The 15,927-nt window shown below is 40.8% G+C and overlaps 1 protein-coding gene across 1 annotated transcript; it reads left to right on the top strand.

The window, feature by feature from the left end:
• Positions 1-6,698: 6,698 nt before the first annotated feature.
• On the top strand, positions 6,699-10,774 carry foxb1a (forkhead box B1a). The gene has a single exon (XM_050072553.1). The coding sequence runs from the start codon at positions 7,108-7,110 to the stop codon at positions 8,047-8,049; it is 942 nt and encodes a 313-aa protein (XP_049928510.1). The 5' UTR covers positions 6,699-7,107; the 3' UTR covers positions 8,050-10,774.
• The last annotated feature ends 5,153 nt before the right edge of the window (positions 10,775-15,927 follow it).

Here is a 15,927-nt window from a genome sequence, read left to right as displayed (position 1 = left end):
ATGGCCAAAAATCGATATGTTCACAAAAATCCACATTTATCTCGAAATGGGCCATTGTGACATCCAACTGATTTTGACAGAGCATGCAACATATGTTTATTACCCCCAAACACTATGAATGGTTCTCTTAATCCAACCTCCAAATGCAATTTTTTTCCTAAACTTAAATCATAGGCTGCAGTGTTGGCAAACAGTCAAAAAATAGCTTGTGAAGATACTTTTCCCAGTTTGTATTGACTTTTTTCCTTGTCCTGTTCATTAATTTTGTTAAACACATCTTACTTAATACAACTGCATAGTGTGTTTTCATTTTTTTTTTTAAACCACAGAATCTTTGGAGTACTTGTTTTGTAGAGGACAGTAAACCATTAACTTAGCCTACCTAAATTTTCTATTTTGCCCGTCTATGAGATAAGAGGTTTGTCACGATTTTTTGGCAAATATGTTGTCAGTTCTTGTTTGTGAAGCTCACTTATTATTTTCTTTGTGTCTTTTGTTCATTAAAAAAAAATCTCACTCAGGGAACCCCCAAAGACCCAAAGCAATGCCTAACGGGTAGGGTTGGCTCTGCAAATGCTAAGCCTCTTTCCCTCTGGACAAAAAATCCACCCACTAACACCTGGCTTTTGTCTGTTGTGGGAAAGGTTACAATCAATATTAATTTGCGGGACAAGTGACTCTGCAGTAGCCTATTTATCACCTCTAGTTTTGGTGGGAAAAGGGCAAAAGTGATGTCTAGTATGTGGGATTCAGTGGCATCTAGTGGTCAGGTTGCAACACTGCAACCAACTGAAACTCTGCCCTTGTGCCAAGCATGTAGGAGAACAAGGCAAAAACAGGAAACACAAATGGCCCTGTCTAGTGCCAGTGCTTTATTTGTCTGTTCTGGGCTACTGTAGAAACAACATGGCAGACTCTGAAGAAGAGGACCCGCTCTATAGGTAGATATAAATGGCTCATTTAAAGGTCACGAAAACACAATGATTCCTAGTTTCAGATTATTATCAACTAATGAAAACAAAGTTATAAATATAAGCCGCCTAAATCCTACACACTGGACCTTTAAAATAAACGACAGGCCCCTGCCTCCAAAATAAGAGCCACCTTGGAGATGTAGGCCAGGCAGCCCAATTTAGGTGTTCAGATTTACCTCTCTTTCTTTGACAACTGGACGTCCACACGTGGATTATTTAGCAAACTTTGCTATTAAAATTTCCTGTGATCTTTCCGTTCCGTTACCTTCCCTGTGGCTGTCCCCGGCATCAGCCGTGTGTTTTTGTTTACGTGTGTTGTAAACACTCCTGTATTGTTATTGTGTATTGTGTTGTTCTGGTCTTTGGCTCTGTTAGCCACATCCTTGGAGACCAGGCATTTCCCCCATGTATAAGATAAAAGACAGAGCAAAATGCCCCTCATTTGGTCCCAGTTGGTTAAGCGTGTTCTGATCACTGCCAAGGTCTGGATGAACATAAGCCACACAAAGGACCGTGCCTTCCAACCACACGAGCTCACAATAAAAAAAAGGGGGATTTGCCTCAGTTAGACGTCTTATACGCCAACCCCCAAAGGAGAGACGTGTTGGTGGCGTCGCTGAGGACGTGTCTAACAAACAACAGTGTCAACTACTTCTGAATTGATCCTAGAGTTCAAAGCTTTTCATCCCTCAAAGTTGTAATTAATTTGGGGCAAACAGTCAAAGTTAATAACTGTTTTCCACCATTAATCCACAATGGAAAGATAATAGAGATGTAACCGCAGAAGCAAAGGTGAAGGGTTTAAGGTCAAACCTACAACACTGACCTCAAGAGGTTGTAATTTCACTTAAAGCGACCCAATATATTGATCCATATACTCTCCAGTTACCATGTCACGTGTCATGTGGGTGTGTTGTACATCAGCGTTTAATGACACAACACAGGTCAGAGGAGCTTTAAAAGCCTCCCTCTCTAAACTTGGTACACCTCCAACAATATGACTTCATCCTGTGATCCTTGCTGCACAGATTCACGCTCATCCACCTCAAAGCCTCTCACCTCATTTTTTATCCTCTGTGAAAGGTGACTCTTTGTATGTGATTGAACTATGTTAATTCATACTTGTGCATAATGGCCCTTTTATCTTCCTGCTTCACGGTGAAAGTTCACTCTTCTATTGAGTTTGTTGTTAATATATTATGATCTCGCATTGCTTAACATTGCATTATTCTCTCATTTCTAACAATATATACAGTAACTGAGAATTATTGTTCGTGTGGAACTAGTTCATTATGCGGTGATACATAGTATAGTAGCGGGGGGCTCCTGCATTTTCCTCTCAATATTGAAATGGACTCTGTCATATTGTTATTCTGCTCTCTCCTCTCATCTTTCCGCCCATGTTTCACCATCTTCGCAGCCACTTTCTTCTTCTCCTTTCCCCTGTTTTTTTTTTTTTTTTTTTTTTTATATTTATCTGTCAGCTGGCTAAGTATCATGTGTAGTTTAATAGAATGATTTGTTGTTACGGAGTCATCTGTCACCAAAAGCCAAATGATGAAATGAGAGTGTGAGCGGCACTGTCTTGTCTGTAATGAATTATGCAGTGGGTCAGGGGCCTCTGTTTTGGTTACAGTCGACAGCACAAACACGGACCTCAGGTAGTGCACTCATCAGTCCTGCTGTTTCTCACCATATGGAGTCAATGAACTGGGACACCCCCTCCTACACACACACACACACACACTCATACTTCACATGCACACACTCACATGCGCCTGCAGACCCAGTCTCATAGCAATACAGTAGATAGATGGATAAATGTTTTTTATATTGTCCAAGATAGATTATTGTCCAAGATAGATAGATAGATAGATAGATAGATAGATAGATAGATGTGTTTATGGGCATGTTTGCATGTGTTATAATTATACTTAGGCACATAAGATGTCCCCATCTTATGGTCACAGAGTGAAACTGCTGCCTGAGAAAAAATAAAATGCAAAAAATTAAATTAAATTAAATTTACAAAAAAAAAAAAAAAGAAAAATCTCTTTAGTGTCCTGAATAAAAATAATAATAAAACAATAAATAAAATACATAAATTAAAACAAAAATTTGGCTTAAATGGTCAATATTTCTCCTCTTTCCACGTTCTTTCTTCTCGGGTTTAATTGGATGAAACTATTCCCAGACAAATTGAATTAGATGTTCCCGCCTCTGTACAATTGAGATATCTGTTACAGATGATGTGCCGTATAATGAATGCCTAATTTATGTAATTAGACCATTAAGCATAATCCGAGCATATGTTGTAAATGCCCTGAGGTCTTCTGCCAGGTACTCCCTCTGATGTCACCCAGAAACAGCTAATGGAGCGGTCTGCTGTGCGCGAGGACCATAATCCCGCTGTTTGATCCCATAAATGCATAAATAATAATAATAATGCATCCATCAGATTATTATATCGAACACACAGATTATGCTTTTATTCTGTTTTTTTCCCTCTCTGGTTATACATTCATATTCAAGGGGGCCAGCATGTGAAGATGGCCTTTAAGTAGTGTGGATATCCCGTCATATAGGCTAAATTTGCTCTTGTGAGAGCCCTCTCTGTCTGCTAATTAATTGTCATTCTGCTGAATATTCATACCTTATCATCAGCGCGTCCTTAATTGCACCGTAAAACATCTCAGGGGGCTGAAATCACCACGGACTTAATTAGCAGCCTATTGGTTGGGTTGGAGAGTCACACCGTTTTTTGCAGCAGACAACAAACTCTTACCTGCCTTTTTTTTTTTTTTTTTTTACTGAACGTGTGTTTTAGCAGAGGCTAGGTAAAGGGAACAAATCCCCCTTTTTAAAAAAAAAAAAAAAAAAAAATCTACAGGCCTGCTCGTCATAATCTGCGTGACAACAATTGGAAATTGCGTAATTTGCACTCATAATTCACCGGGATTATAAATGTTTGTCTTAAAAATGCGAATTTGTTCACCTCTAGCGATGATTTGTCTATTTATGGGTTGATTAGTGGCCTAAACACACATTGCCTGCAGTAAAAGATTCATGGATACACACAGCAACCTGCGTGTTCTGAGAAACCTGGAAAGGTAAAATAAATAAGACAAAAATAAACCTTAATTTTAGTGTTTAAAATTTTGAAATAAATGTGTTAGAAATGTTTAATCTTAAAAATAAGTTATAACCATTTTTTTTTTAATGATGTTTCCTTGAATAAATGTTTTCCTGTGTAATCAGCACCAGCTTTAAATTTCTCTTAATCGTTCCCTGAAAGGCAGATTTCTTTTTCTTCCCTCCTCTCTCTGCAGGTCTGGGTGGCAGCATATCTCAACTCGATTCAGTGTGACAATATTGTTTGGCTATCATTCGCTGCTTTAGGATGAATGGCATCGATCCTCTTTTAACAACATTTGTTTCCTATTGTGTTCGGGGGGCGCAGCAGAGGAGGGCAGACGTGTGAAAGTGGCTGTTTGATTCTCTTTTTCATCCCCATGACCTCAGCTTTTGTGTCTCGTCACCCTGGGAATGTCACGCCTCACTACTCTACTTTAAGATGTTTCAGAAAGTGCCCTTTGTTTTCAGTCCCTTTTTTTTTTTTGAAAGCTCACACAAAATTGTTCTTGGGTTCCCCCCCTCTCCTGCTATAAAGGATACTTCAGGCTGAGGCACGGTTCACAAGTGCAATGCAATTTGGCTTATCCCAACCTTTGTTCGGGTTTCTACAAATGACCAAACATAGTGCAGACTTGATCTACTGCTGCTTGAACTTAGGAGTTTGGGAGCAGCTAAAAACCCTATTCAGATTCAGAGTCATGGTGGTATTTTCAGTGTGTGCATTCGACGGGGACAAAAGGTCTACCAATATCCCATAACCCTGAAGCTCAAAAAGCCACAGCGTCTGTGTGTGAGAGGAGAGGAGAGAAGGGGAAAAAAACTCGTACTGCTCCTCTGTGGCTCGGCTGGTTAATGCGAGTGTTGCAGGTTAACTTGCAAAGCACTAACTTGGCGTGGCAGCAAGTTTGCAGTGCAAACATGAACAAATAAAAGTGACAAAGATCATTTCAAGAGGAAAATCATGCGTAAAAATTCACTAGTCGTCTGTGTGGCGTTCAAAGGATTTGCTGCATGCCTCTGTGTTTGCAGTGCGATTTTAATAGCTCACATTAATCACATTTCACAATCAGATTTTTTGCATGTAGCAAAATCAGTGTGGCCGGACATATTAATTTAAGTGGGAGCCAATAATATATATTTTTTAAACAAATGAATGAGTGAACAGGCTGGGTGTCAGAAGATGTTTGGTACTTGGCAGTGTGTTGTCATTATCCGCGCTGGTTGAGATGGGTGGACAGAGCCACTTCCTTTTGGACAAAACCTTTTCAGCTGAACATTAATGGGAAATGACAGGTGTTAAAAGCCACTCTGCAGGAAAAAAATAATGCAACTGCACGCTGGAAGTTTCACAAAAATTAGACTTTTTCCAATTTTTACTTTTATTTTCTAGAATAATATGGCATCACCTAATGTGAAATATAAAATTATGGAATGTTATAGCACATTTACTATAATTAAACAACACCCTTTTCCCAATTTCGTGCACTGATCCCTGGTTTTAGTTTGTTAAACAGTGCTTATACAGCAGGGAGGACGCTCCTCTTCAGCCTGCTCCTGGTTTCTGGGTGAAAACAGCTCGGTGTCCCCCGCAATGCGATTCTTTTCGTAATCCGTCAGACCGGTGATGGGGTGCATTGTGGATTTATGGGGGGAAATTAGCATAAATTATGAGCAAATCTGCGTGTGCGTGTGTGTGGTCCCTGGCATTGCAAACCCTCCAAGCGGAAAGGTGGCCCTGGCCAAAAGCTTGAATAGCAATAGCTCAAAATAGGCTTCCCATTTGGTTTTCACATTCATATAATTGACTTATGGATATTTTATACAGTTTTCACCACACCATCCTCAAGGGTTTATTTGCATTTCTGAAGTACTTTGGAATCTTCTTTACATAAACACAATGGACCTGATTGCCTCATGAAGTTTGAGTTTGAACAGCGTTTGTTTGCATTGTGTTGATGTTTTCATATCGTCTACTTCCTCTGCGCAGCTCTGGGCGAAATTAGCTGAGAAAAACTAATAGTCGGCTCATCAACAAACTTGCTCGTGGCGAATTATTTTGTGTGGCATTTTTTTTTTTCGTAAACAATATTAGGCTGTAATTAGGAGGAAAAGCAAAATGCATGTTTGAAAAGAAATCTGTAAAATCAGTTTTCATTCAAATCCACATGAAAATGTTTGCATGACATGCGTGCGTAAAACACTTTATGGAAAACTGAAATGCGCAAACAGGAATATTGTAATATATACATCCTAAAATATAATATGATACACATCTGCCTTAAAAGAAGAACGCAAAAGGAAAGGCAAATTTATGACAAAATATAATTAAATCACAATATGTCGGATAATTTTCATACCCGTCCACATTTCATACACACTTGTGAGTTTTAACTGTAAAGTCCGCTGAAGAAGTATTAGCGCATACCTTCACACACTGAGTGCCATCGCAGTTCAATTCCGGTTGCCGAGCCTTTTCACCCCTTTTTCTGTCTTCAAATGGAAATGATTTCCATTGGCCCAAGGTGTCCATGTAAATAGGTGTAAATGAAACCAGATTATGCCTTCCTCCCAGCCCCCTCCTCCCATGGCAATTGTCATGTGATAGCAAAGAGGTGGCACATTAATGGAGCGCCTCTACAGGGGTCTTTTCTGCTCATGTCACTACATAAAACTATCAGATGGTTAGAGGAAGGCCATGGAGGCATCCACTTAGCTCGTCTTATCAAGGACGCCAGATGAAGTCTATTCAGCTCTGCTAGCGGGACAAGCTGACTTACTTTGCGAGAAAGACTTACAGCAGCCGTCACTCCATAAATGTGCACCGTCCGCCCGCCTGCACACCGCAGAGGCGCAAGACCTGGCCGTTTTACGCGCAACGCAACTCCAGCACTGCCGGTGCTGAAACTTTCCTCGGCGGTTGTTTTCATGAAGAGCGGCAAACCTTCGCCAAGGAATTAAGGGAGACTACTTTTTTATTGCTTTTCTGAAAATATCGAGGATGCCTCGCCCAGGGAGAAACACGTACAGCGACCAGAAGCCACCTTACTCCTACATCTCCCTCACTGCCATGGCGATCCAGAGCTGCCCAGAGAAGATGCTGCCTCTCAGTGAAATTTACAAGTTCATCATGGATAGATTCCCTTATTATAGAGAAAACACCCAGCGGTGGCAGAACTCCCTGCGACACAACCTGTCCTTCAACGACTGTTTCATTAAGATCCCCCGGCGCCCAGATCAGCCAGGTAAGGGCAGTTTCTGGGCTCTGCACCCCAGCTGCGGGGACATGTTTGAGAATGGAAGTTTCTTGAGGCGCCGCAAAAGGTTCAAAGTGTTGACTTCATCCGATCATTTGGCCCCGAGTAAGCAGTCGGATGCTGCCCATTACCTCCAGCAGCAAGCCAAACTGAGACTGAGCGCCCTGGCAGCAACTGGCACACACCTTCCCCAAATGTCAACGTACAACCTCGGAGTGTCTCAGTCCTCAACTTTTAAGCATCCCTTCGCCATCGAGAACATCATCGCCAGAGAGTACAAGGTCCCGGGGAGTCTGGCGTTCTCCACCATGCAGTCCATGTCTGCCGGGTACCCGCTCCACAACCAGCTGACGACAGCCTGGCCCCACATGTACAACACCAGCGTGATTGACACGGCGGCGCCAATCTCCATGGCAAGCAGCGACTACAGTGCCTATGGCGTGCCCCTCAAGTCCCTGTGTCACGGGGGACAGTCGTTACCGGCTATTCCTGTGCCAATCAAGCCCACCCCGACCTCCATGGCCGGTTTCTCGGCGTTACCTCCACACATCCCCGCGTTTCTATCAAACTCTCCGCAGTCTCTGAGCCCGACGTCCCCACAGACAGCGACGAGCCAAAGCAGCCCAGCAACCCCGAGCGAGACTCTGACGAGCCCGTCCACACTGCAGTCTGTGGCTGTGCACTGACCGGCTGAACTCTCCCCATGAGAACGAACTGCTGGCCCCTTTACCAATCCCAAAGTTTATATTTTCTGTCGTCGGAAACTATCAAGGCGAGTTGCAGTTGCATATCGAATTATTTGTGTATGTGTTGAATGTGTCGCTTTAAAATTGTGTCATAGAAGTCCAGCACAGAATCGCACAGCGAAGTATTGCTCTTGAAAATATAAATTATTTGATAGTTCTATTTTTCAGTTTATTGTGAAATATGAGTGTTGAAATTTGGAGCCACTGATGGGGATCCGGGGGGACACCATTTGTTTTTGGCACCATCGACTCTGATTTGAAATGCTTGCAAAATTCCCGTGGCAGTTTTTCTTTTTCCTCCAGTTTTTATCAAATAGCAAAACTTTTGCACCGTTTCTGTGTGACCACTGTAATGTCAATGAAATTGCGAGGCAATGGCTCTGTGTTTATGTTTGCTTTTTTAAAAATACTGGAATGATGGATAAGGGTATACCAAATAGGACTAGGAATTAGATTTGTTCTTACCATCCCTGTACAAAAAAAAGAGACAAGCAAAACGAGTCAAATCTTTTTCAAAAAATGGAAAAGTAGTATTGTGAGACGTCCTCAAAATGCAAGATGTGAATATTGCAAATAACTGATACTGAAATGTTGTAAAATGCACTTTTTAGTTTTATGTTTTTAGATATCTATTTTCCAGAAAAATGTTCTGTGAAGCATTTAATTTAAAAGGCTGTGGTGACCATGTGTATCAGATGCTGTAAATTTGTATTTTTGTTTCTTTTATTTTTTAGGGTAAAAGCATGCATTTTTAAAAATTTGTGTTGGTACTGTTGTTGTTATTGTTGTTGTTTTGTTTTGTTAAAAATTTTTTTTGCAAGCATGCGTGCTTTTGAAAAGTGTGCAAACAGTCTGCAATGAATTGGAACAAAAAAATGGTCATCGAAATATTTTCTCATTAAAAGTGAAGTAAACAATCAAAAATGTTTCTGAAGATTTAATCAAAGACAGTGCCACATTATTATTATTATTATTATTATTATTATTATTATTATTATTATTATGTCTCAGATAGGCAGATTTTTTTCGGAAATAATTTAAAATTCGCACAATGATAATAATAATAACAATAATAACAATTATAATAATAATAATAATAATAATGATAACACTATGGTTTGTCTTGTATCCGGACCTGTATGATTCCAGAGTGTGAGAGTTGCAGAGCAGCAGTGGGGAGAGAAATGAATCGTGCAGTCGATTAGGATGCATGGAGTTGCGATGCCATGGTCACAGCGCAGACAACTGGGCTCATTCATCAAGCTGTAGGCTAAACACAATTAAGCCCAACAATAAACATTTAGAAAAGCTGCACACAGTGTCCGAATTAATGTTAAAGTGCATATTTTCGTCCTCAAATGTCACAGAGGGCAATTAAACAAGTGTCATGTTTTTTTTTTCTCGACTGTTTCCACCTATTTCCTTCCCTATCTGTAGGAACTTAATTCAACAGGTTTTATAAATACAGGCGGATAAATATCTCCAAAATGCAAATGACATTATTTTATTCTTTTATTCGTTTCCAGAATTAAAAAAAGAAAAAAATAACGCGCTCTCTCTGCCTCCCTCCTATAGAAAGCTGCAGCCCATTTCGGGGTATTAAACAAATACATTAGAATTCCGTCACTTTATGCAATCGAGTAGATCAAATAAAGGGTCTCGGGCCACTTCATTCTCCCTCATTCACTTGAATTGAAAGTGCAAAGAATAGCAAACTTAGACTGGGCCACCAATGTAGATTTAGCCTTTTTTCAGCGAGACAAAAAGACTGATTTTTCACAAACACATTGCTGACTGGGGAACTAGGAAACGAGCTGCAAGACCCTTTTGGAATTTAAATCCACCCCTCCCCCATGGACTGTTTGGACAACAGTGTTAGTTTTTTTTCTTCCTCTTCATCTTCTTCTTCTTCTCCCCACTTTGTGCATTTGTGTGTGTAACATTAATTCTGACTCTGGATGATTAAATGTATTGAATCTTCAACTGGCAGATTACAAGCTTTAATTTTAATTCACTTTTTTTCTCTCCCTTAAACCACATTAACAAACACACATTTTCCATTGAGCACATTAAAGCAATGAAATCCAGCATCTGAAAAGGAAACCTGTAACAGTATATATATTTACAACACATTTATACTTGTGCAATTTTTTTTTGTATTCATTGGTCTGATTTTGGTGTGTATTGCACTGTTATAAATAAAAATGTTAATGTAAAATATGTAGATGGATGTCTGAAAAGAGCTTTTGTGAATTCCTTGTAAAGTCATCCAAGAATGTGAAATGTAAAAGTAACCAAAAAGTTTTCATTTAAATAGAAATGCAATATCTAAACTGCAACATCCTGTCATCCTTTAATTATGTTTTAAGACACAATGCACACAAGCTTACAGAAATGCTGCACAGAAAGGGTGTTGTTTTGCTGCTGGCACTCGGTTTCATCACTAATAAATAAACACCTTCAGCTTTTCCTGTACAAAACATTTAAATGAGCAAATAAACTGAGCTCCTAAGAGAGAACGTGAAGCTGCAGGTAACAGGTGGGACACAGAGGGAACACATGTTAGACCACCTTGCCAGGACACTCATGTGACACCTGACCGTCATGCGATTTAAATAATAGTGTTGCTTTTTTTCCCTGAATAAAACCCTTAAACAATGTTTCTGACACTTATAGTTTTATTATTTGCATATATGGTCCCTGAGTTTTTCCTCTCCTTCCATAATGCAAATCTGCTCTTGCTATTTCCGTCCATCACACACATGATATTCTCCATATTTCCAGCAGCATCTGCATGAACTCCGTTGTATAACCCAAGTCTGCATTGTCCTTGTTCCCTCAACTATGTTCCACTTAGACAAAGAAGAAGGTCATCTCAGGCAGGGGGATGAAATATAGACCACATGCAAAACCCCAATGTTGTAGTTTAATTAAAATAATTCATTAAAGTGGAGGCCCAAGGTAATTAGCATGTATAATTTATGATTTGCTTAATGCATGCAGGCAGTGGCCTCCGCAATAAACTCAACTTAACCTCAAGTAGGGGAAGTGATACGGACAGGGTGCTGTTATTTACTATGTGTTTATTGTTTGGATATTTGTCAAGAGGAAGCAAGTGTTTCATAAAAACCCGTGGCCGTTATCTGGCTCCCACTGCACACAAACAACTTATTTGTTTATGAGTTTATCTTGTGGATTTATGCTCACTCAGAAGAGGAGCTGTCAGGTTTGTTGTGAGGGAGAGATATTGGGAATTGCCCTCACCTTTCTTTCTTTCTTTTTTTTAAATTTTGGCATATATGTTCACAGTTATCCTGCTGGTCACTAGTGTTGAAAAACAGTTTACGCTGGCTCCTCTCTGAGCTGACAGAATGAGGACATGGACAAGGTAGCTGTGCTCCTCTCCCACAGCAGACAAGACTGTCAGCGCTGACTTTTAGAGGAAGCAAAATAATCAGTGATAGACAAAACTTGCATTAATTATGCTCGGCAAATGTGTCAATCCTTGACAAGGCTTTTGACATTTTGAAACATGGCTAGTGGCTATATTTCATTATTTCTCGCAAGTACGTGTAGTTTTTTATAAAGACAACAAAGGAAAACAAATATTTTCAGACGGAGCTGTGGACCATGGTAAACAGATTTATTTTAGTGGTAAATAGAGCAACGTGGTGCTCTCCTGATGGCTGTGAGAGGAGAAATACATATTTTCAGACACCTATGCCTAAGATACTATCCTATTTAAACCTGTATACAAATTCTACACATTATGTTTTAGTAAACTGTATAATTTATACGATTTTTCTGTTTTATTTTACACCACAAAAAAGGCACAGTGCAGGAATGGCACTCCACAAGTGATCTCCTCACGGTGCACATCATCATTATGAGACTATATGGTTAAATCATCAGTCATAATGTGTGACTCCCAGGTTAAATACATTACATGGCTGTGTCAGAGGGCAAAGGGCAGGTATAGTGGGCAGCTGCAGGGAGAGGCAAGGGGGATGCAGCAGCAGCAGCATTCAAGGCTGGCTCAGCCAAACACCCATGTGTGCATGAAATTAGAGTGTCAACATCTGATTCATGCTGCTGGGTGGTGACTGTGAAACAAATTATGTCAGCGGGTGGCAGCGGCGAAATTCCACTGAGCTGCAGCAGCAGACAGTGGCTGCGTGGAAGTTACAGCAGGCCGTAGATTCTGTTTTATACACTGTGATGAAAGTTTTTTAATGCCGTAAAGCTAAAGTCGTGAAATCGTGGAGAAAAAAAAGGAGTGGAAATATATTTTCAAGAATTTTCTTGAGCTACAGAGAGTGAAATTTAAATTCTCTAATGGAGGTGGGTGCCATAAAGAAGATCTACTGGTTCCAGGAAATGGGGTGATAATTGATATTCAAGATAAGGATGTGTATTGTCACAGACAGGGTGTGAAGTGCAAATGAAAGAGTTCCTGCTCTGACTACTGTCAGCAGCAAAACAAGTTTTTTACAGATAAACATTTCACACGTAAGGGACCCTGAAATTCTTTTAAATGTAATTTTAAGTGGAAATACATTTTGCAAACAGAAATCCCTCCTCTGCTGCTCTTGATGCTTCCTCCCTCTTTTCTTCTGTTAACTGTTTCTGTGGTGTTTTCCCAATCTGAGCAGAGTGTTTTTGGATAGCGAGCACCATATGTTGTACAGATTGTGAAGCCCTTTGCGGCAAATTTGTGATTTTCAGCTGTATAAATAAAACTAACTTGACCAACAACGTGAAGTGTGGTATTCTTTCAGCTACAGGACGCTGGTTTGACATTGCAGTGACAGTCACTGACATATTTTTCACCCTATAATATGTGATGCAACACCTTGCTGTCTCCGTACACAGATGGATCTCTTGTTATTGGCTCCTGAGTGTTGGGCGGGTTGAGGCAAGGTGAGACAGACAACCAACAGAAACTCATTCATCAAATTTCAGGCTCCAGCCTTGTCAACCTCAACCTCCATCTGACATCTGACGCACATGTACTCCATTTCATCTTTAAAGTAGTGTCGCCAAGTGGTTAAAATCAGTACAGTTTGGGCTGTTTTGCTGTGTCCACAGGGGTGATAGTGTCTAATCCTGTTGTGTTAATTACTGATGAATGTATATTATTCCCCAGTGTGCATGATTTGGCATGCCTGTGAAGGGTGTGTTCTGAGAGCAAAGGTGTGTGTGCTCTGTCCCAGCTTGTCTCGTCTTAACAATCTGTTGCACTTTTAGGGTGTTAGATAATTACATTATATTTTAATAAAGAAAAGTCAGAGTTTGACCAAATGCTTCTTCGTGCAGAGCCTCAGTGTGGGAAGCCAGGCTAAATACAAACAAGCTGCTTTAATGAAGGTACTTAACAGACTTGACACTACAATGTTTTTGCTTCTCGAGTGCTTTAGCTGTTAGGTGTTAGAACTGTAACAGATTCTGTGGATTTTAGCAGCCTGCTATTTCTCCTTTTAAATGTGGGACGAAAAGCTAATTTATCACCTTTCCTTGGGATCTTATCGTACCCTCTCCAGCCATAAACTAACACTTACACAGGACTTCAAAGGTGCGCTAGGTAGCAGAGGTGAGAAAAAGGGCCTACATCCACTTGGGGCCAGTTCCTTCCAGAGATGAGATGGAGCTGATTAGCAGGAGCGTGCAGCGAGCCCCGTGGGGGCAGCAGCTGGAGGAGCGCTCCCCACGGGAGCAGGGAGAGGTGTGAGTTTTGACAGCTCCCGTCTCTCCCCTCTGGATACTGCGAGGTCAGGGCACCCTCAGCGGGCCCGGGCTGTGCACTGGATAGGAAGTCAGCAGTAATTGCCATTCAGCCAGTGGGACAGAAAGAGAGGCAACAATAACCAGCGAAGAACACACAGCCCGTTTCCTCTTTGTCTTGATGTGTTTGAGGAAGGATGCTACCTCCTCTTCTGACGGAACAAAGCCGCAATAAAGTTCTCACAAATACAATCTTGCAGAAGTTGCAAGAGGAAGGCGCATCATCCTGGGTTCGCTGTGCACTTGGAGCCTCTTCCTACCCCAGTGAAGGCCCAGATGGCTGCTTGTTATTGCATAACAAGGCTGCATTGTTTTGTTAATGTAACTTCATCTGTCTTTGATGTAATCTCATGTTGTCGTGGCCAGTGTGAAAATCCCTATCAAGTGCATGATCCAGCACTACGCTCATTGTGATTGTGATAATCTCCTGCATTGAAATTCCACTTTGTTCCTTTGTTTCTTTGTTAGCGGACACAATGTGAGGTTAATTAGCAGCCACTGGTAACCTCTGCGTTCCTGGATCCTTCATCACAGCTGAAGTGCACTCTTCACTGGGGCTGCTGGCACTGACAAGACCAAACACAAGGCCTCGAGCCAATTGGAAGTAAGCAGAATACAAACGCAGCAGCAACTTAATCCCTTTCAGGCTAACACACGGGCCCTAAAAGTATCAACTGTAATTGTTTTCTTCATGTCATTAATTGCTCTCATCATTGTTTCCTTTCTTGGACTGACAACACACACAGGAGGAAATGACTAAACCAGCGTATGAGGTTGTATTTACAGAAAAGGTTGCAGCGATCGCGTGTGTCAAACATTAAAAGGCTTTAATGTGGTTATTATCTGATTCCAATGTGTCACAGTGTAATTTTCTGTTTCTTGTGTGGTGCACAAGCTCTCAGCACACTGCATTTATCTGCAATATTGCCCTTCCGCCACTTCACATCTCCCCATTCCCTGGTGGTCTAATTTATGTTAAGTCACAAACCTCCCCTATGGCTGTTTTGAAACGTTCAGAATGGAGACTGTGTGCTCCAGGTTTATGCCAGCACCACAATCCCCTGTATAATTGTTCTCTATGGGAAAGCACATCTCAGTGAAACCATCTGCAAGTCCATGGGGCAGTTTCCTAAGAATGAGTGGACTTCTTAGGGGGTTCCACTGCAATCCAGTTTCTCTTGTGAAGCAAGTAATTAATTCAAATCTCAGGAAGTCAATAGCTGCCCGGATCAGAGGCACGTAGCACACAGCTGCTGATACCTCCGAACACACTGCTTGTCTTCTCAGGAAGTCGCCAAACAAAAAGGTTACAATGGGCGCACACACCCATACAAGCCTTACATAACACACGGTTTAAACTGTGATTTTTTTTGTGTACTCTCAACATACGTTTGCACACTTCATTAATCCAAATTGTAGGGATGATAAGAGTCACCAATACTCCTGGGAAATGGGGTTCTTTATGAATGATGTAATGTACTGTCATTAAACATGCTTTCAAGGTTCTGCGGTTCCTCTAGCTACAATTATTTTAGCATGCATTGATTACATTTTTCTTGTTAAGTTAAAAAAATGCCACAGACTATTTTTCCATTATGCAAAACATTAACATCTTCCCAAATAGTTAATACCATCTTCATATAGAGTTGAGTTTCCCAAAATTGTGCGCAAAGAAGCCCCAGTTTGTGTGGCGGTTTTTGTGATGATGCTTTGGAAAAGTGGTGTTCTTCTCATTCTCTACTTTTTTTTTTGGGTCATTAAATTCATTAGCAAAAGCGCAGAATGATGAAACGTGATGAAAGAGCCAGGGCAGCACTTTAAGAAACATCTCTTGCTTGCTGCATCCATCTTTCTTTTCTGTAAACTGTAAAATAGAGCAGATGGGAAAAATGATTCGTTCTTATAGTTATGCTTTGTGTCACCATGTCTCTGATTCTGGAGTCATTTCAAGAAAACTATGTGAAGGTATGTTTTAAAGCTGAAATCAAACCTCAGTTTCCTCCTCTTGATCTTCGAGCTGTCGGGCAGAGATCAGCG

This window comes from Epinephelus moara, chromosome 20 (assembly GCF_006386435.1).
Source record: "Epinephelus moara isolate mb chromosome 20, YSFRI_EMoa_1.0, whole genome shotgun sequence".
Taxonomy (NCBI): Eukaryota; Metazoa; Chordata; class Actinopteri; order Perciformes; family Serranidae; genus Epinephelus; species Epinephelus moara.
The sequence above is the reverse complement of the archived record's forward strand: the minus strand, read 5'-3'. Positions and strand labels throughout refer to the sequence as shown.